This window comes from Lepidochelys kempii, chromosome 14 (genome assembly GCF_965140285.1).
Source record: "Lepidochelys kempii isolate rLepKem1 chromosome 14, rLepKem1.hap1, whole genome shotgun sequence".
NCBI classification, from domain to species: domain Eukaryota; kingdom Metazoa; phylum Chordata; order Testudines; family Cheloniidae; genus Lepidochelys; species Lepidochelys kempii.
The window spans coordinates 7,942,423-7,964,456 of record NC_136393.1 but is presented as its reverse complement, the minus strand read 5'-3'; the positions used below and the strand labels follow the sequence as shown (position 1 = coordinate 7,964,456).

At 40.1% G+C, this 22,034-nt stretch overlaps 1 protein-coding gene across 6 annotated transcripts in view; it reads left to right on the top strand.

Annotated features, from left to right (window-relative positions):
* HELZ (helicase with zinc finger) overlaps positions 1–11,071 on the top strand; it is a 149,483-nt gene extending 138,412 nt beyond the window's left edge. For all 6 annotated transcript variants that reach the window (XM_073310830.2, XM_073310828.2, XM_073310832.2 and 3 more), the window contains 2 exons: positions 3,553–3,805; positions 9,575–11,071. In XM_073310830.2, the coding sequence (XP_073166931.2) occupies positions 3,553–3,805; positions 9,575–9,906 (585 nt within the window). In that variant the 3' untranslated portion in view covers positions 9,907–11,071. The remainder of the gene's footprint in view (positions 1–3,552; positions 3,806–9,574) is intronic.
* Positions 11,072–22,034: the final 10,963 nt, after the last annotated feature.

The window sequence follows — 22,034 nt, the reverse complement described above, 5'->3', positions numbered from 1 at the left end:
AAAATGTATTCCAGTTGATTTATTTGATAATTATATGGTAATGAGAGAGTCAGGAATTTGTCAGTAATAGTGCGCTGTGACACTTTTGTATTTTCATGTCTAATTTTGTAAGCAACTAGTTTTAAAGTGAGGTGAAACTTGGAGAACACAAGACAAATCAGATTCCTGAAAAGGGGTACAGTAGTCTTGAGAGCCACTGTGTTAGACCACCCCTGTGAGCCATTTGCCATGGGAGCCTCTTCTTCCCTAAAACACTATCATGGCTTTTAATCAATCCTGCCTTCTGTATAACCAACAGAGATTAAAGAGGCAGAAATATAACTTGAGAGCCAGATCCTGTGTGGCTGAAAATCAGTGTAGTTCCATAATGGAGTTATGTCTACACCAAATAAAGATCTATCCTTGCATGTTTTTACAAGCACCAGATATTTAATGTTAGGTCAGTGGGGCTACTCACATAAGGGTTTCAGGACCCAGGCCCTCATGGAGCTTTTTATCCTTTGATTTAAGATGCAAATTTAAACTCTAAAAGCCGCAGCAACATATTGGATACATTACGTATCCAGGGTGTCCTGCCACCAATGTCCTAAAACAAAATTGTCAGAAGCAGCCTTCCTGTTGGGGGAATTCAAGATATATCACAGTCAAACTCTAATTGCATGGTTAGGGATTGAAGGAAAACAATGATTCAGCTATTTTTATCTACACAAACTGACACGTTCCCTCTTTTTCTAAAGATACTTTTTTAAAGGTGGCTCATAATTGGAGGCTTAAGTGCTCTATGTTGAAGAGGAGAAAGCTAGAGCAGAGAGATTCACAATAGCTCAAAATGTCACTGCTCAATGTCTGACATTTTTCCCTTGGATATAATGCGTGCCCTGAACTCTGGAGTGCATGTGAAAAACCTTCATTCTGATGCAATTTCTCCTGCGTAGTTTGTGACAAACAGTATTTCTAAGGTGACTGTTGTTTACTGTGGCTGCTACAAAGAGAGAGTCTGATCCTGTAAGATGCCGAGCATCCTCACTTCTCGATCTGGTGAAGTGCTGGGCGCTCTGGACTCCCACTGACCCCCATGCTCCTTCAGAGCTGTGCAGGGTCACATAAATCATCATACAGGAGGCAGACTGACCCCAATAAATCAAATACAGAGAAAATATTGATAGTGCCAATGTGGAAAGTATGTTTTCTAGGTGCATCCCCCTTCAGTTTACCATTTATCAGATTATTTTTCATTCTATCAATGTGATCAAACTACAGTACTAACATACAGAATTACATTTAGGGCTAGAACTTCAGGCATTAGCCAATTTGATTTTGGCAGGATTTTCATTGAAAGTCAATGGGAGTTAGGCACCTAACTTGCTTAGGCGCTTTTGTAAATCTCATGATGACTTATTTGCATCTCGGGCACCTAAATACCTTTTAAAATCTGGCCCCAGTTCAAAACATCAAAAAAAGTTCTTTTGAATTATTCTAGGCCATAACATTAATTTATGTAGTATCTGATTGAAATATATTACATTTTATTTACGCTTTGGAAATATGATATGGACTCAGTCTTGCTGCCATTAAAATCAATGGCAAACCTCCTGCTGACTTTAGTAGTAGCAAGAAATCTATGAATATGTTCAGTAATTTGCTAGCATTTTATTCTTTGATTGGCCAGTCATACTGGATGTGCCCACAAGCAGATACATTGGGGGAGCAATGTATGCTTCTTACATTTTATTTAATAAAAATATGGGTTTTTTTTAAAGCAAATTAAGAAAAGAAAATCCTGTGTCCCAAAAGCTGTAGCCAAAAGAGGCTTTGGAAGAAAACTTTCCTTCAAGACTATCTTACTCTTTTTAACAATCAAAGAATTTTACAATTAAGTTGTCTCTAATGATCAGTTATTCTCCAATATCTGCCTCAGGTCATGGTCTCTCCATTTACAAAAAGCCTGTGAAAACTAAATGTGTTTTAAACTTATTTCAGGCATAGAGCCTGGTTTTTAAAACACACCCTCTCTTCCCTGCAAATCAGATACAGTAGTTAGATCAAAATGGCCTCAGTCAAGACCATATATTTGCACACACAGTTATTTACCTGGTCTTGCTTTACATGCCAGCAAATGCCCTTTTAAATATACGGTCCTTAATCTCCATCACTCTGTGCATTCCCCCGCCCCCGCCCCCCTTTTTCGGTGCAGTCTTCTTATTTGACTTTTTATGCTACTAGCTTTTTAACATTTGAATTGTGGTTGCGCCTGGAGGCCAGTTAGATAGGGCACCGTGGAGTCACACAGAAAATGACAGTCCTTGCCCCAAATTGCTTGCAGTCAGGTGTTCTGTTTGTATTTTAAGGTTTATTTCATTTGTTATATTTTCAGCTTTGTAAATAAAAATTTTTAGTATTTTCATGCTTTTCTATTATATACATAGTATTATTCTATTTACTATTGCGATAGCACTTTTTCATTGACTCTTATTGGTCTTTTAGTACTGATTTTTTGGGGTGGAATATGGTAATATCAGGCTAATTTTTAAAGCTGTTTTTTATCTCCATGTGCAGCGTCTCTGCTCAAATGCTCTCTGCATCTCTACTCAAAATGGGACTTCCTTACTTGGAAATGTGAAATTAGGTGCCTGCACTTCAAAACAATTTTTGGCCTTTTGCCTTTCTCAGTCCATATTTGTCCCCTGCAGAAATCTCCACTTTCACACTACTGTACGTTTGCTCTGCCGCCATCTAGAAGTAACTTTACCTGTGCCTTATTTAGACAAGTTCACGCCTCCCTCTTCTTTCACTCAGTTGTGACCATAATTTCTACATTGCTCCAACTTTATCTTTTGCACTAAACCTTAACAGAGGGTGTCTGCCCTGAATTGCCCAAGCATTTAGAGCATCCGTAAATCTCAACTATTGGTACCGAGGGGTTAATGCATCTCCTGTCTTTTTCATCTTCACTGTCTGCAAGATCAATGGAAGCAAGTCTTTTCTGTGTTTTCAAATACAGTTCTTTGCATTATTCCCCGTGATAACAAACCGTTCTTCAAAGCATTTGTTCTCTGTGCGCATATCTTTATGCAAAGGCCAGCATATAAATATGACCTCATCCTTTCCCAAATCCTGGTATGCAAGTCATTCCTGTGTTATAGTAGAAATCAGAGGTCAAACCTGCCAGTTATTTTCTATACATTGTAATTGAGCATTTTCACCTGTTCATGTAAATGCCCCTCTCCCTTATTTAAGCCTTTGAAGACTAAATTTGCATGTTTATAGAGAGATACTGTGCAAAAGAAAACTAACGTTAGGTTGAGATATCCAGTATTTACAAATCAAGAAATCTCAACCTTAACTCTACTCTCTTTGTTATATGCTTTAAGTTATTGTTGCTGTTTATCATTAACAGTCTTTGTCAATTAATGCAATCATTACTAGCGGGAATTTCTTAAGATTTTTCAGTGTTTGAAGGCACTTTCACAAGTGGATTTGTAAGAGAGATGTAGGGGGGAAATTGTCATAACATGTATGCCAGCGAATTAAAGAACTTTTTTTTTTATTCAGTATGAACCAAGAGGACCAGGCAGGCCGTTGTACCAAAGAAGAATTTCCTCTAGTTCAGTCCAGGCTTGTTCTGAAGATTTTAACACTCCTCAAGACAATCTTGGTCAGTGTAAAGAGCTTCAGGACCATAGTAACCAGTCTTCTTTCAACTATTCATCCCCTGAGTTGTGGGTAAACTCCACCTCATCTGCCCCATATCAGAACATTCCATGCAACGGATCCAACAGAGCAGTACCACCCAGAGAACTGTTAGGTAAGTAGTCTTTCTCTTTTTCTAAATCCCTCCACTTGCCTTACTGGGGTGAACTGCTTGAACCGGAGTGACAAACTCTAAATGAGGCTTAGCTGCTCTTCACAACGTATGTGTATTGTCTGCTGAGACTTGAAGCGAATTTAGGCAAACTATTTCTGAAGGGTTCATTATTTTGGTTTTTAATTGTTGTGCACAAGTCCTATTTTCATATACTGTTGTCTCAGGTAGTTAGCAGGTTGACCGAGAAGTGAATGCTATGAAGCATTTCCTCCAAATAGCTCCACTCTCCTCCAGAAATATTACTAAGTTCAAACATTCTCTTCCTTGATTCAAGTTCAGCCAGTTTGTGCTTAACAGGACCTGGTGACAAAAGGGGTGTGGTGTGAGATATGTTGTTTCACCTTAAAGCAGTGGTTGCTGTTACTGCCACCATCTTAGATTTTGATGGTGATCTATAGGAATTGAGTTTGAGATCTCAGTGCACTTCCTAGTGAACTCACATGCTTAAACGTGTCAGTGCTATAGGCCATCATAGCACATTGACAGATAGACATGGGTACATCACAGAAGAATCACACTTGAAACTGGCTTCCTTGCTGGCAGTCTTAGTGGAGACTGATTTATCATGGACATGGAACTAGTTTTTCACTGCTGGAGGGGCTCACTCCAGAACAGAGCTCGGACAGCATAGGGAATCTTGCTCTGCTACTTTGCAAACAAGAAGTCTGCCAGTATGGCACCCTTTCTCCACACTTATTTCAAATAAAAAACAAGCTCTCTTTTGTTTTTTAAGTTTTATTTTATCAGTATTAATGTATCTGAACTTTCCATGTAAGTATTAACAACTCTTATTCATAGCCACTGTTTATTATCTTTAAAAGACCTATTTGTATTTGGTCAACTTCTTAAAACCAATAGTGTCATGCAGTTTCTGCTTCCTTTCGGTTTCATGGTGCACTAGTTACTAAGGTGTTTTAAATTAATGGCATATGTACTAAAAGAAAAGTCAGCAGAGAGTGAACGAAAAAACTGATACAGATTAGCTGCAGTGCTTTAGAATTATTTTCTTCTCATGCATTTTACGTTTTCAGAGTGCTAAAATTTTGATCTTCCAAAACACTATTGGAAATATTATATCCTCAGTTACTGCAGCAATGTTAGCGTCATGGTTGTGCCTTTGCAAGTTTAGGGCACATCCTTTAAAATATTGATATTCCTTTTTGCCCTGGAAAAATATATTCTCTCTCACCACAGTGGCATCCAGATCTGATGTTGCTCTAGGCTTTTCGGTTTGCTGATGTGATGGAAGCTCTGAAACGCCTGCTAGACTATGTTGGGATAAATATGTATCACGTTTCATTGATTTAGTGTAAAGGTTGAGAGTAAGGCTCTCAAGCAAAATCCTCAAAGGAAATAGGGATATATAAAATGTACCTTACATATCTATTGCTACCAACTGATAAATCCTAAAGCCAGCTGGGCAAGTTAGACTAGCATCAGTATTTGATACAAACATGTTTCCATTCTTAGGCATGGAAGCCATTTTTATGAATGAATGAATAAATAAATACACACACACACACATTTGTTATGTCTAGCACCTAATGCAAAGAAACACAATCCACTTTTGAGGTCTTCTAAGTTTTTCTGTGTTTCTAGTTTTGCAGGCCTAATTCTAGTCCAATCTTAACTCTCCTCTGTGGTACTAATTGTTAGTGACTAGGCCCCAGCAATTTCAGTGTTTGTGGCTGATGTTATTTTATCTGTCTGAAATAAGACGCTAGTATTGCACCCCTGCCTTGACTCATTGCCTGGAATGAGCAGTCGTTGACAGCAGAGGGTGGAGGGGCTCACATTTTGGGACATCAGGAATGGAAGCAACAAGAATATTTAAAAATGCAGCCATTGGATTCATGGAGTACAAGAGGACTGCCATAAAATTGTTCTGGGTTTTTGCACACTCTTGAAGGCTATTCCTAGATTGCCGTTTGAGAGACTTGACATACATTCTGCTGTATGTGACTTTCTTTTTTAGACTGAGCATAGGTTAAGTTGTTGTCAGTGGTATTTAGTATGTATTTCTTTCTGTGTTGGGTGCCTCATTTACAGTTCTTTCTCACCCGGGGCCCTCATGCAAGTCATCTGGCCTCTCTCTTTAATCTTTTGCTTTCTTTTTGTAAGCTACGTAACCCTGTCTGTCCTGTCTGTTCTTTCTTTCTTTCTGTCTGTCTGTCTGTCGACCTTTCTGTTAAAAACAAACCTGTTCAGGAGGTGTCTGTAGCCTTTCTAATATGAGGCTGTTCTGTGTACTTATTTCTTTGTTCTTGATAATCATCCTGCACTGGTGTTTTTGTATACTCAACTCATGAAATTAACATTTAATTTTTAAAGATGGGAACAATTACAAAATATGCCCACTGCCCATCACTGGCATTATTTTAGATTTCATTTATATCATTATCCTCCAAATAAACGGCTGAGTTTTCCTAGCTCCTGGAAGACAGGAGCAGAATTCCCCAGCTAAAAGTATGGCACTTCATTAGGATTCAGAAAATTCACTTGAAAGCCGTTCCATACTCGTTGCTTTAAAGCACAATTTTCTTATAGTTGCAGGAGGAGTTAAATATGGAGCAAGAACATATCAATTAAGAAGAGTGCATTCAGTCTAAAACATCAGTAATAAGTTGGGTTGCACTGGAAGTCTGAGTTTCAGTTTGTGAATGTGTTATGTACAGTGCTGTAAATTTTAATTTTAGCCTGTTTAAGCTATGAAACGAGAAGAAAAGTGAAAGACACTCCCCACCCTGGGAGATCTGTCTCATTGGATAAAGAGTGTTTGAATTAACGTAGGTCCCAACATGAGGCATCTTTTCTCTAATAGGTCAGCTAGTCCACCCTGTGCATCATGGGAGGATCAGTGTGAATAACTGACAGAAGATGGGTGACTCCTGAATATCTCTCCTACTGATTTCACAGCTTCTCCTTCCTTAGCAGATTGTTGCCTTGCCTACCTGTTCTTATAATAGTTTCTCCTAATAGTTAACCCAGGCTTTCTCTCCTACGTAGAAAACTAATTGGGAAACAACTTCTTTGACCTTATACGGTAACATTATTGGGCTAATGTGAAATGTGTCTTGTGGCACACAAATAAATACATCCTCTCTTGGTATGTAAGAGCCAAGGCATTCTGACCTTATAGCACAGAATTAAGTTTACTGACTTAATGTAATCAGCTTTTCCTGATGAAATAGAAACTATGGCCTTAACATGCAGTGTTTATGGATTGTATCATATACCTCTGGGTGATAGCTCCTGAGCACACACTAGACCTGTGTACAGCAAGATCAGGAAATTGGTTTCCTTTTGACTGAAGATAAAAGCACCAATATAGAGGTCCGTAAACAGTAGCACTTGTACTATAATACTGTGTCCCTAGAGGGGAAACTATCGCAAACATTATTTGGTTAGAAAGTAATGTCTTGCACCTGTTAAAATTATGCGAGTTGCAAAAATAAGTTTAAAATAACACAGGAGATTGAAAACAAATGGTTATCGTGCATCCTTTGAAATCGCACCATATGCGTAAGCAGTGCTGTACAACAGATCAGATCTGCCAGATCATTCACCGTGTTTTTACGCACCGTGATTTGTTGCTATGAAAATATCTTATTTGTATAGCACTCATCACAGCAAAGGATCCCAAGCCATTTTACAAACTTGAGAAACAGTGAAATATAATCTGTTTAGGACTTCTCTGGGTGAAAGACAGACACTGTTTCCCAGTGCATGGCAACACACTGTGACTTGTGGTGCCTTGAGAAGGAAAATTATAACCATGTAATACAAACGGAAAATAATTGCCACTGTTTAATTGCCCTGTAAAAGGGGCTAAAGTTCTTTTACAAATGCTAGCACTCATAAAACAGAAATAATTCCTGGGTCTTGGTATAAACATGGCCTAAAATAGGTAACAATATTAAGGCCAAAGTCATTTAATAAGAGATTATTTTTGTCAAAAACTGGAAAGATTAATTGTGAGGTGCAGTTTTTTATCTAGTATAGTCTCTTATTAAATCACTTTGGCCGTAATTTGGGCAGCCCTCAATATTCATCTTGTTCCAACAGCATGTTGTTGCCTCTGATTCTCACTTTCAGTAGTGTTTTAAGTGTATGTGATGGCCACTCACATGAGTAATGGAATATAAAAGACACTAATTTTTGTTCACAAATATTTCATTCTGGATGATTCATTTGACAGTACAGCAAATGAGTTAACCCTTTCCTTTTAAAATAAAGAGCCTCAATTATTCTGAATATCTAAAGCAGTGATTTGGTTTACCATACCTTGGTATAACAAAAGATTGTATCTTGTGAAACGTACCCAACTTTGAAATATAGAATATATTTTACAGTAAGATATATTTATATCTGACCTATTATGCTCAGGTTGGCTCTTCCTCATTTTTAATATCTTTGTTTGCAGGATAAGAGTTAACTAATAGTCATGAATAATTTTGCAAAATGGGAGAAAAAGGAGACCCACATTTCCTCAGACATCATTAAATTATACTGTTAGGCCCTGTCCTGCATATAGTTATGCGCATGTTAAGTTACAGTACATGAGTATTAATAAATCATAATATTTGTATTACCATAGTGCTCGGAGCCAGGTCATGGACCAGAACCTCACTGTGCCAGATTACTCCCATGCTCAAAATTCATTGTATGACTGTTTGCAAGATACTGGGCTCTAGGCCATCAGGAAATATTCTTTAGCTTCCACTTAAATTGAAATGTCTTATTTTATTTTTTGTTTCTAAAACATTGTCTTGCTTAAAAAACACACAAATACTAGTACTGAATGCCTTCATCTTAAATTCTGCCTTCAGTTACACCTTGTAATGCTATTGCCTATGTTACTCAAGGTCGAATTCAACCCCCTGCACAGAGGGAATGTAAAGCTGCAGCTGGAGGATTAGTGTAATCGATCTATAAAGAATTTCCAAAATAAGGAACCAGAGAAATGTGTGATCAGCCCCTGGCATGTTACAGGTGTGAAACTGACACAACTACACTGAAGATGTGTGACATGCTGTAATAAGAAAGAGGTCTTTTAAACTAATTGGAAATCAGTAAGAAAAAAGTAATGTTCTCTCAGGGCTCAATCCTGCGAAATACTGTGTGCTCTTGACCTCGATCCAGTAAGGCACTTAAGCATGTGCCTGACTATAAGCATGCAGATTGCCCCACTGGCTGCTGTTGAAGTTAAGGAAGTGCTTAAACTGGATTGAGTCAGCGCTGTGCAGGACGGAGCCATCATTGGAATCGGAGTGGCTCATGGTAAATCTATGAAGGATAGGTACTAAAATCTTATTTTTACCTGATTTTCGAACTAGCAGCACCTTTTCAGTATTTCAGATTTTTTCAGTTCCAGTACATAATCTGTAGGGGCTAAATCCTTACATTCCCACTCAGTCCTTACTCACAGTGGGATTAGTCCCTCTGTCTCCTACAGACGTGGATGTAGTAAGGCTTATTTGCTTGTACAAAAGAGAGAACTAAGCAAAAAAGTAGTCTGAAGCGAGAATCATTTGAAAAGGAGCCCTGAAGAAATCTAATAATGTTCTCAAGCCTTCTGTCATTTTAACTTAATATTGAGGTTCTGCAGTATCTGCATGTCAGTTTATCATTGTGTATGAGGGCATCAGCAAACGGATTTCACTTATGAAGGCTATTTAGTTAAACCGGCTTTATTTGTTCTGTTTCCAGCTCCACCGAAGACAGTCAAACCCCCAGAGGATCACCTGAAAGCCGAAAACATACCACTGTCCAATTCCTTCAACTATAACATGCTGCAGCATCTCGGCCAGTTCCCACCCCTCATGCCCAACAAGCAGATCATCGAATCAAACAGCAACAGCCAGCAGAATGCTGGGGGGAACAAGCCTGCCATGTCCTACGCAAGTGCTCTGCGGGCTCCGCCAAAGCCCAAACCTCCTCCTGAGCAGGCAAAAAAGAATAGTGACCCTTTGTCTTTGTTTCAGGAACTTAGCCTAGGTAGTTCATCAGGTAGCAATGGCTTTTACTCCTATTTTAAATAATCAGATTATTTTTTTTAGAGAGAATTTAATTTCTATTTGTGTCAGTAGATCTAAGATAGTTGGGGCTTCACCTGTAGTTGCAACTATTCCCTTTGTTTATATTAGTAAATATATCCTCACTTAATTGCTTTGCTGCTAGACTTGCAACTAATTTTTTAATTATATTCCATTATTTTGCATTTTTTGATGTGGGTCAGAATTTTGAAAGCTTTTATGTAGAACACACACACACACACACACACACACACACACACACACACACATTATTTTTTAATTTGTGTAATGTTACCAATGTGTTGCATTAAGCTAGCAGCTAAGAGGTTAACTGTGCAACTTTAAAAAAAATAAAAATAAAAAAAAAGTTTGTCTAAATTGTATTTAAAAAGAAATTGTAAGTAGCAATTACATTTATTCAATAACATTAGCATACTGTGCTGGGTTTCTGTACCAGAAATGGCCAGTTAATGTAAAAATGTATGTTATTTCTGCTTAAATTCATTTAATTTTTTTTTTAAATAAAGGTGCAGCATCTTATAAATACTTTCAGTTTTATCAGCTTTTTTGTGAAGGGATGCTGCATTCTGAGACTTTTATAGTTTTAGATTCTGTATGATGTGGTATTGTATTCTCCATCCACTGTAGGGTACAGTAAAGGCATTCTTTGCAGACACTTGCCATTGTTTGGAAACATTCAGATAAAAAGCATTGGTAGACTTAAAAAAATGCTCTACATTTTATTTTTAGACAAGCTACTAATTTAAGCTTGTTTGAAAGGTTAATTTGATAGGTTTTTTAAATGAATCATGAAGCTGAAAATAAATTTTTAGGTATGTTGGTGCTTAGTAGATTTAATAACTATTTTAAAAAAAATTGCGTGAATTTAGTAAAATACTTGTTTTTTTTCCACTATGCATGTGTAAATGTTTGTAATCTGGCTTTTTTCTCCCCTTCGCCAGTGGTATAAAGATAAAGAATTGTGCCGCTTTAAGGTTTTTTTGGGGGGTGTTTTTTTTGGTTTTTTTCTCCTGGGGTTTTTTTTTCTTCCAGTAAAACTTTTGGTACATTATTTGATGTTTACATTAAAATGTGACATTATACAAAGAAATTCAAATATTTTGCTAACTGTTTTGTTTGAGGAACATCATTAAAGAAGAGATTTAATGTTTGTCAAAGCTGTATCCAAATTTATCTAAATCTTCTTTGGGACTAAAATGATGAACTTGTTTATCTCTGAGTTCTACTCAAGATCTCCACAACCCTAGTCCTTTATAACAACATATAGCAAGAGAATTCTACAGTGTATGTAAAGATGAAAGAGAAATCTTTGGAGAAAAGCTCTAAGGATAAAATTTATACTTTAGGATTTCTGGTCTTGTACATTGTTCATAATTTTGAAATGAAGGGATGTATCTTTATAGCTTTTCCGGAGGTGGTGGTAGTCCTTCTACACTTCAAGAGATCTCTTTACATCTGGGACACAATTGATTTTTCACAAGACTGGGATTGATTTATTTACAATATTCCTCCAGTAGATGTCAGAATTACGATTTCAGAGTTGTGTAGGGGTTTTAACTTCATGTTTCTCATTGGAATTGCGCATCTTCTCTCCCACTCCCTACTTGAAAAACATAAGGGTTAATTCCAGACTTTTACAGCTGTCAGTGAGAGGCTGTGCTGATGAGCAGTGCTTGCTGCTATATTCAATCAGATTTTTGTTCTGGTTATAATAAATTTATTTGTTTTTGACTTTGGGTTATAAGCTGTGGGTCTTTACATAAAAATTCATTTAAATTCAATACACCACAGAGGTTTGAATGGGTTCTAAAATCTTTGCTGGGTTCATGGTTCAGAAACTTAGCTGAAAACCTGCTTTTCCTGCTTTAAAGAAGAACATGCATACCTAGTTAATCTGTGTTTTACTATACAAAACCAAACAAAAGATGTCAGGGGATGGGTGGAAAATCACTTCCAAATACTGCTTAGCAATTTGATGCATAGCACCAGATCAAGAGGATCCAAAATGAGATGGGGCCAAATTCTATGACCCTTAATCAAGCAAAACTCCCATTGACTTCAATGGGCATTTGCTCAGTTGAGGACTGCAGAAATAGATAGGTCCATGGGAATTTACAAGGGCCAGATCCTCAGCTTGGTGGAAATTATCATATATCCATGTATTTCAGTGGAGCTAAGCCAATTTACACTAGCTGAACAGCTGGCCGACAAGGTCTGGGAGAAAATCTGTATGTCTGAATGTCCTGTGCAGAGTTCCTGATAATATGCAAGAGACTATGACAAAAAGTTAGATGGGGTTCAAATGCACTTCACTTTGCCAAGTTGGCACTGTAATTTCAGGGGTCTCAAAGTCACTTGTTTATATGGAGCAATCTTTTGATTCTGTTGACCATATTTGAATATTTAACTAATAAACAGCACTTTTTAATTGACTGCTATCTGTGAAATAGTTAAGGAGTTGCATCCCACCACATTTATTAAAACTGTCATATACTGATTTTATAACTACAGAAGCAGCATTCTAAATTCATGCTTTAAACTGTGATTTTCCCTTAAAAATTACTTTTATGTACTGTTTTGGTTAATTTTTTTTCATGGCTTCTGTAAGTCCACGGATAAGATCTTTTGGATAATATTTTATAAAAATCCACTTTGTCATTTGCAAGTTTTTAGGATGAGCCAAATGTTCTTCACCACTTGAGAAATTTTTCAGGTGCTTTTTCAAAAAAATTGCTTGTACTGTCCTGAGTGAGGTCTTTTAGTTTTATACCTAATTTCTTCAAATCCTACAAAGTTATAGCTACTTGAAAATACTGTATTGAGTAGAACAAAAAAAACGGCTGGGGGGGGGGGGGAGTTTTTCATGAATTTTTGTTTTAGTTTTCTCCTGAATTTCTAAATTCCAAAAATTTCAAACAACTCGAACACCGAGCATGCCCAGTGTCATGCTGTCTGGAGTGGTTCACAGCGTGAGTGCCAGGTGCTGCAGTAGGACCAGTTTCATTGCGGTGTCTGGGTCAGCAGGGTCCTTGGACACCTGTTAAAACTTATGAACAAAGCTCTCAGTTCCTGATCTGAGGCTTTCATTTCATGGGATATTCCCCTGTCTTTACATAACTTTTCAAGGTCTTTTATATCAAGATCCTCATATGACTGCGATTCACTCATTATTACTAATCTTTGACCTTTAAAAACTCTCAATGTCAAATTTCAACTTTTAACAGTGTTTGGGTTATGATCTGCAAATCCAGTTGACTTGTGATACGTGAATCCTGCTAACTGTCACACTGTCTGGAGTGGCTCACGACGGTGAGTGCCAACCTCAGGGCAGACTGTCAAAAAGCAGAGCAAACACCCCAAATGGGTTGTATGTTCAGTCATTAGATTTCATCAGCCCAGTAACAAGTGTGAACTCCTAAAGCACAATATCAGTCTTACCATGGAGTCAGACCGTCTCCTTGTGCATTCCAGTCTATCTTGCCACTCACGCAAGCTGCATTATACAATAGATGATCACTTACAACATCCATTTACTCCAGTGGGCACTGGACCAGTCGTAGATCTGGCCCTTGACTTTTTCACAGCTAAAATGTCAAACTTAACATTTGTGGCACCTTGGAGAATAACCAATTTATTTGAGCATAAGCTTTCGTGAGCTACAGCTCATCGCTCAAATAAATTGGTTAGTCTCTAAGGTGCCACAAGTACTCCTTTTCTTTTTGCGAATACAGACTAACACGGCTGTTACTCTGAAACTTAACATTGTAGTTACAGTCAAATCTTGTGTTCCTTACTTGAGAGAGACTCTCAGTATGGCCTATGGACATTTTGTCTCGATAAGGACCACAGGATCTGGCTCTAAAAGACTTTACATTTAATTTCAAGAAAAGGTTCTAGTTTTGATTTTTTTCTTTTAATTCATTCTACATTTTCATGAGCAAAATATCCTGCTCGCATGGGAATTTGTGTCTTGCTACATTAAGAGCTAGTTGCACACCATGCAATTGAGAGAGAACGTCAGAGTAAATTATTGGAACTATAAGGTAAATCACTTAATTTAAGGTTACTGTTAAAAAGTAACAGCTGCTGCCCTTTAAAAAAGACATTATTTAACAATATAGTTGGTAGATTTTTCTTCTGTATTTTAAGGATTCATTTTGCAGAGCGTTTACAAGCCTTTATCTTGGTTGTTTTAGATCAGAAAAAAGAAACAGTGAGAGATCCTGCTCTCTAACATGTGAGGCTAGAAATAACTCGGAAACAGGATGGTTCCTGAGATCAGTTCTCTGGTAGTAATGTTACAATATTTATCTCATTGTCCTTGGTAAATTTCATTACAATACTGGGTATGAGTTCACCCATCCATTGCTTGTCCTGGTTTTTCCTGCTACTCATAGACTTTAAAGCCGGAAGGGACCATCACGATCATTTAGTCTGACTTTTCCTACACATCGTAGGCTACAGAACCTCACCCACCCACTCCTCTAATAGCCCCTCACCTCTGACTGAGTTACTGAAGTTCTCAAATCTTGAGTTAAAGACTTCAAATTACAGAGAATCCATTACCCTAGTTCAAACCAGCAAGTGACCTGTGGCCCCTCTGCAGAGGAAGGCAAAAAACCCTCCAGCCTCTCTGCCATTCTGACCTGGGAGAAAGTTCCTTCCTGACCCCAAGGGTGATCAGTGAGACCCTGCTGTAGCTAACACCATCTCTCTGAAAACACCTCCAATTTGAATTCTTCCCATCTAGCCAGTTCTAGCATCACCTTCCCCTGCCCTCTGGACATCTGCTTCACCTGACTGAGCCTCTGCTGCGGGAGCCCTTCCAGTCCATCCTCACCAAGCTACCAACCTGTCTCTTACCCCAACCTGTGCCATTGCCAGATTTCTCCCACTATGGAGGAGATCCCGGAAATAGGATTTGTCCTTCAATAGTGGAACCCCTCCCATGTTAGAGTCTGACCCCACTGACACCCTAGCTACCAGAAGCCCTCCTGTAAATGCTGGACATACACCCATGTTCCCCACGTCTCCTGTCTTTAGGGCACCAAACTCCTAGAAGGTGCATTGTCCTCCAAGGGCTAACACCATTTCCACCGCCTTTGGTAAAAATAAAAAACATTTGTAGTAAATCCTATTTTGAGAGATTTCTGTGGGAACCATGGACTGGTGAATGCCTGTTATTGGCCGTAGCCCTTTGTCAAGCATCGTATCCATCCTCACGCTGCTGAACATTCATTCGCCAAAGTGAGCTTGATCCTGCCAGAGGAGGACTGTAGAAGAGTCATGGTGGTTGGTTAGCGTTGATGTGGCTCAACATCCCAGTTTACCGGCACTGGTGGAGCAGCACACCATGGACAGCACCAGTTTCTAACATCTGCGCCTCTAATTGCGAATGCACAGTGAACCTTTAGAGGGGTTGGTGGGGTAGTGTGACCGCACTAGACAATGGAGGAGTGGCTTGCTCCAGCCCCCGTCAGTAGCTATTAAGCACCTCCTTTGCATAGCATGGGTGAAGGCCCACCATTGTTGCATCAGGCAAACCTGGTCTGTACCCCCACACAGCCCTTCTGAGAAAGGAGTTGTGGATGTAGGTGCCTGCTCTCCAGGCTGAGCCTGATCTGCATTTCCTAGCAGAGTGATTGAGCACCTATGAGTAGGTCAAGCGTGTGTCCATGTTTCACCACCCTCACCCGTCGCTCTTTGGGCCAGATTCTGCCACCTGCCCATTCTATCCTGTTGAACTGTACCTTACTCCATAAGCAGCCCTTCCTTGCAAAGTAAAGTACTTCTCAATGTGAGTAAAGGTGTCAGAATGGCCACACATTTCAAATTAACCCATATCAGCATGTTCACCTGGTCTGAGAGTGGGGCTGGCCTGTCCCTAAATCGTTCTAAAGCAGAGCGCCACCTGCAGTGGCTTGTTCTGCTTGTCAACATGGCACATCAAACACGGCGCTTTGTGAATTAAGCGGAAAATCCAAAGCAATAGAGCTGGCGACGGCCCACTTGGAAATGGACAGGTATCGCCAGAGCACTGGAGACCAGCCTCGCTGGACGGAGCCAGGAAGCTCAGACGACTGACCCTACTTGTCAGACTCTCATTGGAACGTTCTACCCCTAGCACGTTTAAAAACTGCGAATTGTGACTCGGGTACAAAGACCCATTTCAGAAAGCACAGTAGCAAGCAAGCAGGCCTCCCCCGAAGGGCTCTGAAACCACTGTGCCTGCTGTTGAGAGGAATCTACTCCACATTGGCAGGGGACAGTCGCACAGCTGATCAGAGAGAGGTTACTTTCCTAACTTTCTAATGACTGATTTTTAGAATATTCGTATAACCATAAGTAGATATTCACGGCTTGTTTTCTAGCTAAAGGGAACTTAGTGATAGGTATTAATGATAAAAGGACTTTCTCAACCTAGGCTGTCCCAAATGGAACTTGCATTACAAAAAGTAGATTAAATCTTCCAAAGCGACCTGCGATTTTAGGTGCCTCCATTTTTCAATGGTCAATCTGACATGCCTGATTTTCAGAGGGTGGGGGCTCAGCATTTCTGAAAACTAGGCTCCTTTAAGGTATCGCAATTTGAACACCCAAAATCAAATACTGGTCACTTTTGAATACATGGCGTAATACCATCCCAGATTTCTCAGTATTTTTCTCCTCTTTGGCTGCTCCTTGTTCTATATTTCATGGTATTTTGTCTTTTCCACCCCTGCCCCAGTTTTCATAGTCTGTGCTAGATGGAAGGCATGACCCATAACACTTGAGTTGAATTTTCAAAGTCATGAGGTCTGAGTCAGGCATTTGTCAGTCCCTAATTCAAAACAATACCTCTGTAGTGTGGATCAGCACAGACCTTCCAATAATTGTGATGTATTATGAACATTCATAGGGTGAGTTAACTTTTGGATTTGCCTACACATTGTTGTGGTGCGGTACTGGGACTGTGCCAAGTAATGGAGGAGGAGCAAACTAAAGTTTTGTTTCTTAATCCATCTGTGATTTTTTTTATTTCTGCATTTATAAAACTGATGCATCTTTTCAGGGTAAGTTTTCGGGGTGGAGGGGTGGGGTGGATGTTATTCTACCTTGCAGTCTCATAGCACAGCCAGTTACGCTGTTGACAAGTCACAGGTGCATGCTACAGGACCAGGTGAAAATGCAATTATCAAGGTGTGATGATGGTTCTGAACTTGTAATATATTTAGCAAAAGGCACATTTGTATATCTGTTACATGGTGAGGAATTATTTTATATGGTCCTGTACTGAGACGTTAGTATATTCATTCAGTATACTATAGAGTTTGCAGTGAGGTCCAACTCTGGGTCTGATGGAGACTCGGTGTGGTCAAACGATTGGCTAGGTGAGCTCCTACAGATAGGACCATGAACGTGGCAAGTTAGTAAGAGGACATAAAGTCGTACAAGAAAATGATGAATAAAGTAGATAGTAAATGATCCTGATCTATCTCCTGTTCAAGTTTATGGAAAGAAAAGGCTTGGACAAGGAATGGACCATTTAAACAGATTTTTTTATATCAGCCACAGAAATTAATAGTCCCATTAGCGTTACTGGTGTGTCTTGCAGGTGTTTGCAGGTATACAACTCTTGACTTCCACATTGTGTATAATACATCGGTACTCAATTACTCCCAAGTATTTTGATACTGCCTTACCTAGGCTGGCTGGGTATTTTCATTTCTCCTCCCCCTATCCCTAATGATCTTAGGGGAAAATTTTAAGAAATGCCTAAGGGATTTGGGAGCACAAGTTCCAGTAAAGTCAGGGAGGCACTTTAGAAAAGTCTCCTGTGTAGTCTATAAATGCTATGCCAAGGTAATAACCTTTCTGATCTCAAACCCAGCATGGAACTGTAGGAGCATGCTCTCAGAGATGGCAATTAGAGAAATACGTCTGCTCTGGAGATACCAAATCAAAGGAAGACCCATTTTAAGTGGGGTATAAACTGGAGCAGGAAGCCTTGTTTAGGCTCTTTGGAAGTATAATTCACCCCATAATTTGAAGGCTTCACAGGGACTTAGGCCCTGCTCATGCACCATTAAAATCCATGGGAGTTTTGTCATTGACTTTAATGCACTTAGGCTCAAGCCCCTAGCATATAGACCCTAGGCCAGCCCGCTTTACAGGGCTGAACTTCACCTTAAATACAAATTTGTTCATAAACCTGGGAAATGGATAATCTTTAATCACACGCGAAGGTATAAAACTCTGAAATAGTCTACTCCCTTTCGTTAGGAGACGGACACAAACACAGTTTCCTTAATGACATAGGCAGAGCTTACAGTGAGACAGATCTGGCAGTGTTTAGAGAAAAATGGCATATAAATAAATAAGTTGTAGCAAACCTCCTGAGAAGTGCAGAAAGATTGTAAAATGCCCAGAATGATTTTACATCTTTTAAAAATTCAGATCACTCTTACCAGTCACCACAACGAACCTGTAATCCATTTTCAGGGCTTTTTTCAAATTGATTTGTCTTAACCACTTTGTGATTCCTTGTAAAATGCATTGAGGATTAGGCTTTACAGTGTCTATTTACGATGTCTTGGTGCACTCCCTTAACTTTTAAAGATTAATGGTAACACAGAATGTATTTTACTGCTACATTTAAAATGTATTTATAATAAAAACATCTTTTCAATAAATAATGTTGACATTTACCAGTAGGTTATGTTTACAGCATACACTGCTGCTGCTTCATAAACCGCTTTGACCCGCTGCACACTGATGCAGGAAGACTGGATTTCCTCCTTCCTGGGGGTGGGTGGGGACAGCTTTGTTTTATATGCAGTGTGACAAAGTCCCTCCTCTTCCTTGGTGGGTCCTGAGCTTATTGGCGGATTTGCTCGTCTCAGAGGTTCAATGCAGCCCTCAGTTTGGCCACTTTTGCTAGTGGCTCAAACCTGCCTTTCACTCAGCTAACCTCATCACTGGCCAGCATGGGGAAAAGGAAGGAGAACAATCCCTGCCGTCTCTGCTGGTCCACCTAGTGGGTCGGTGGATAGGCCAGGGACCTTCCCCTCTGGTGGGACCCACAGTCCAGGACAACTCCTCCTGTATCCAATAGGGAGCTGGGGGGGATGGGAGAAACCTGGGCCCACCCTCTACTCTGAGTTCCAGCCCAGGGCCCTGTGGATCACAGCTGTCTACAGTGTTTCGTGTAACACCTGTGTGACGGCTACAACTCCCTGGTCTACTTCCCCATGGCCTCCTCCCAACGCCTTCTGTAGCTTCACCACAGGACCTTCCTCCTGATGCCGGATAGCATTTGTACTCCTCAGTCCTTCAGCAGCACGCCCTCTCAGCTCCTTGTATGCCCCTCACTGACTGAAGTGAGGTCCTTTTTAAACCAGATGCCCTATTAGCCTGTCTTAATTGATTCTAGCAGCTTCTTAATTGGCTCCAGGTGTCCCAGTTAGCCTGTCTGCCTTAATTGGGTCCAGCAAGTTCCTGTTTGTTCTGGAACTGCCCCTGTTACCTTATCCAGGGAAAAGGAACCTGCTTAAACTGGGGCTAATATATCTGCCTTCGATCACTCTCCTGTAGCCATCTGGCCCAACCCTGTCACAGCAGCCATTACAGAGGGGAAAAGTAATTTTATTTATGAACAGTGGGCCAGAGTCCCAGCTGGTGTAGATCAGCGTAGCTCTGTCAGCTTTAATGTAGCGATGCAGCTTTTACGCTAGCTGGGATGATAGCCCGTGTTAAAGCATGGCAATAGATGGAGGGACAAAATGACTTTCTGCCTCTCAAGTGATGTGCACTGTGTAGCTCAAGAAAGGGACAGAGCTGACAGCTGAGTTTGAAATATTAGGGATCCATTGGAAATTGTGCCACTGAAGTCAATGGGATCAGAATTTCACCTGGTGTTTTTTTGTAAACAAGAAGCATCCTGCTACAGGGATGTGTTTATATCCTTTGTCAAAAATCCATTTGAAATTGCCCTTGATTTTTGAGATTGATATGTAGGTACCAACAGCCACTTGTAGCACTTTATGCTCACCTTTCACATCACAAGGGACAGGGCAGTGGTGAACCAGGCAGGTAATGAATGAGTTAATGTAATGAAAGCTTTGTTAGATGGGCACTTGCCTCAAGATTTCTTGGGAAATTCACTACTCTTATTGCATTGTAGTACTCAAGTACACAGGCAATCACGCTAATTGGGATGGCTCCCGAATGCCTGGCATACAGTATAACAGCCTCCATTCATAAACAGAAAAGTTAAAGGACCTCTAAGCATAAATCGTGTCTCATGTTTCAATTGGTAAGGTAACTATCAGATTTCTCTCTGTCATTATAATGCATCATAGTTGCTGGTGACTTGGGAACATCACCGGTGACAACACCGACGTAAGATGACACAAGCCTTTTCTGGAATGTATAAAGGACTACAAAGCATCTTCACCCACAAGTGAAATAAGACTTGGAGGGGATCATGAGGTGTGAAAAAATGGCTGCAGAAGTTGCACTCCACTGGCAACATTCAATTCTAGGTGATGAAGGATAGGCAGAGCTGTGTGTTAGCTGCATATCACTGAGCCTTGAGCCCATGTTGACTGAACATTCACTTAGTGGTTGCATGTAGATGATTGATGGTGAGTTTTTTCCTTCACTACTCATTGGATGCCTCCCTCCAGGAAAGACTCAAAACAAACCATTTTAGCTCATTACCCTGGACCCCAGTCCTCTCTCTCAGGTGAGAAAGCTATCTCTCATCATCAACAGTATTGATTGCTAAGAGAGGTCCAGGAGAATGAGAATGGATGTCATCTCTATTCATCGACAGGAGGAGATCATCCATCAGTGCCACTAAAGCAGTTTCAGTTTCATGTCCTGGCCTGATTCCAGTTTGTGCTGAGTGAAGTTAGCTTCGGTTAGATGAATTTGTAGTTGGCCTTAGGCTAGCTTCTTTATGAGCTTGCTCAGGAACAGGACGTTTGACACTGGGTGGTAGTTGGCTAGAACCTATGTATCCATAGTGGGTTTCTTCATTGTTGGTCAGATTAATGCATGTTAGAAAGAGGAAGGGAAGCTTTGTTCCTTGAATGAGGCATTGGGTATTTCAGTCAGGAGTGTCACCAGTTGTTCATGACTCTCTTTCGCAAGCCAGGAAAGGCATAGGTCAATTTCACAAGTTTTGTGTTGCAACTCCTTTAGGGTGTCCAGAATTTTGTGATGAGTGAATATACTGAACTTTGGGAATGCTGGCAGACTTTTGGTTGGTGGGTGTAGGCGAGGCTGATGCGTGGTGTTTGAGAAGGCGTCCGGAATGTGCCTCTCAGTGAAGCAGGATGCTAGTTCTTTGCAATGCTCGGTGCTGGGTTCTATTATAGGTTGTAGGCACTCAAGGTTGATTGAAGGGTTTACCACCCTGGATAGTCCATTAGGGCAAGATTTGGTGGCCTCAATGGTGGCCTATAATACAGCCTCAGCACAGGCTTTGAGGAATTCATTATGTTTCATCCTCTCTGTATCAGCCTTTGTTTTCTGTCATTGGCGCTCAGCTTTCCTCCAGCCACTCTTCATCTGACTAAATACAATCACAATCATTACTAATTGTGAGCTGCTCAGATACTGTACCGGTACCTTAGATAGACTATGAAGACCAGATGTCCCCACAAGCTAAGCTGGCAGAGTGTGCGCCCTGCCTATGTTGATGCCATTAGAATTTCTCCCTTTCTCTGTGTCATATTTGTTTTTTGCCCCCTCTGCTCCATTTTTCAGTCTTACCAAAGCAAAAGCACATACCTGGTTTGCGTTTAACTTTCCAATCCTTAGTGACCTAATGGATTTAAAATTAGGTCTGTCTGTAAACTGGGGAAATTCCAGCTGTGTCCATTTTCCATTAGCTGTTAAACATAACCTATTTCCCTTGCCTATGTGCCTTGGAAGTGTAAATACACCGGTATCTGGCTTACCAAGTAGGCAACAGATGCATCTGTCTGTCAAGTAACAACAGTTGCTAGGGTGCAATGTATTATAATTTTGTTGGTTGATGGCAAGATTTATAATAGTCTCAATTAACTCTCTGCTCAAGCAAGAAGAGGCCATAATAAAATTGTAGCAAACAGTGATGGACAGAC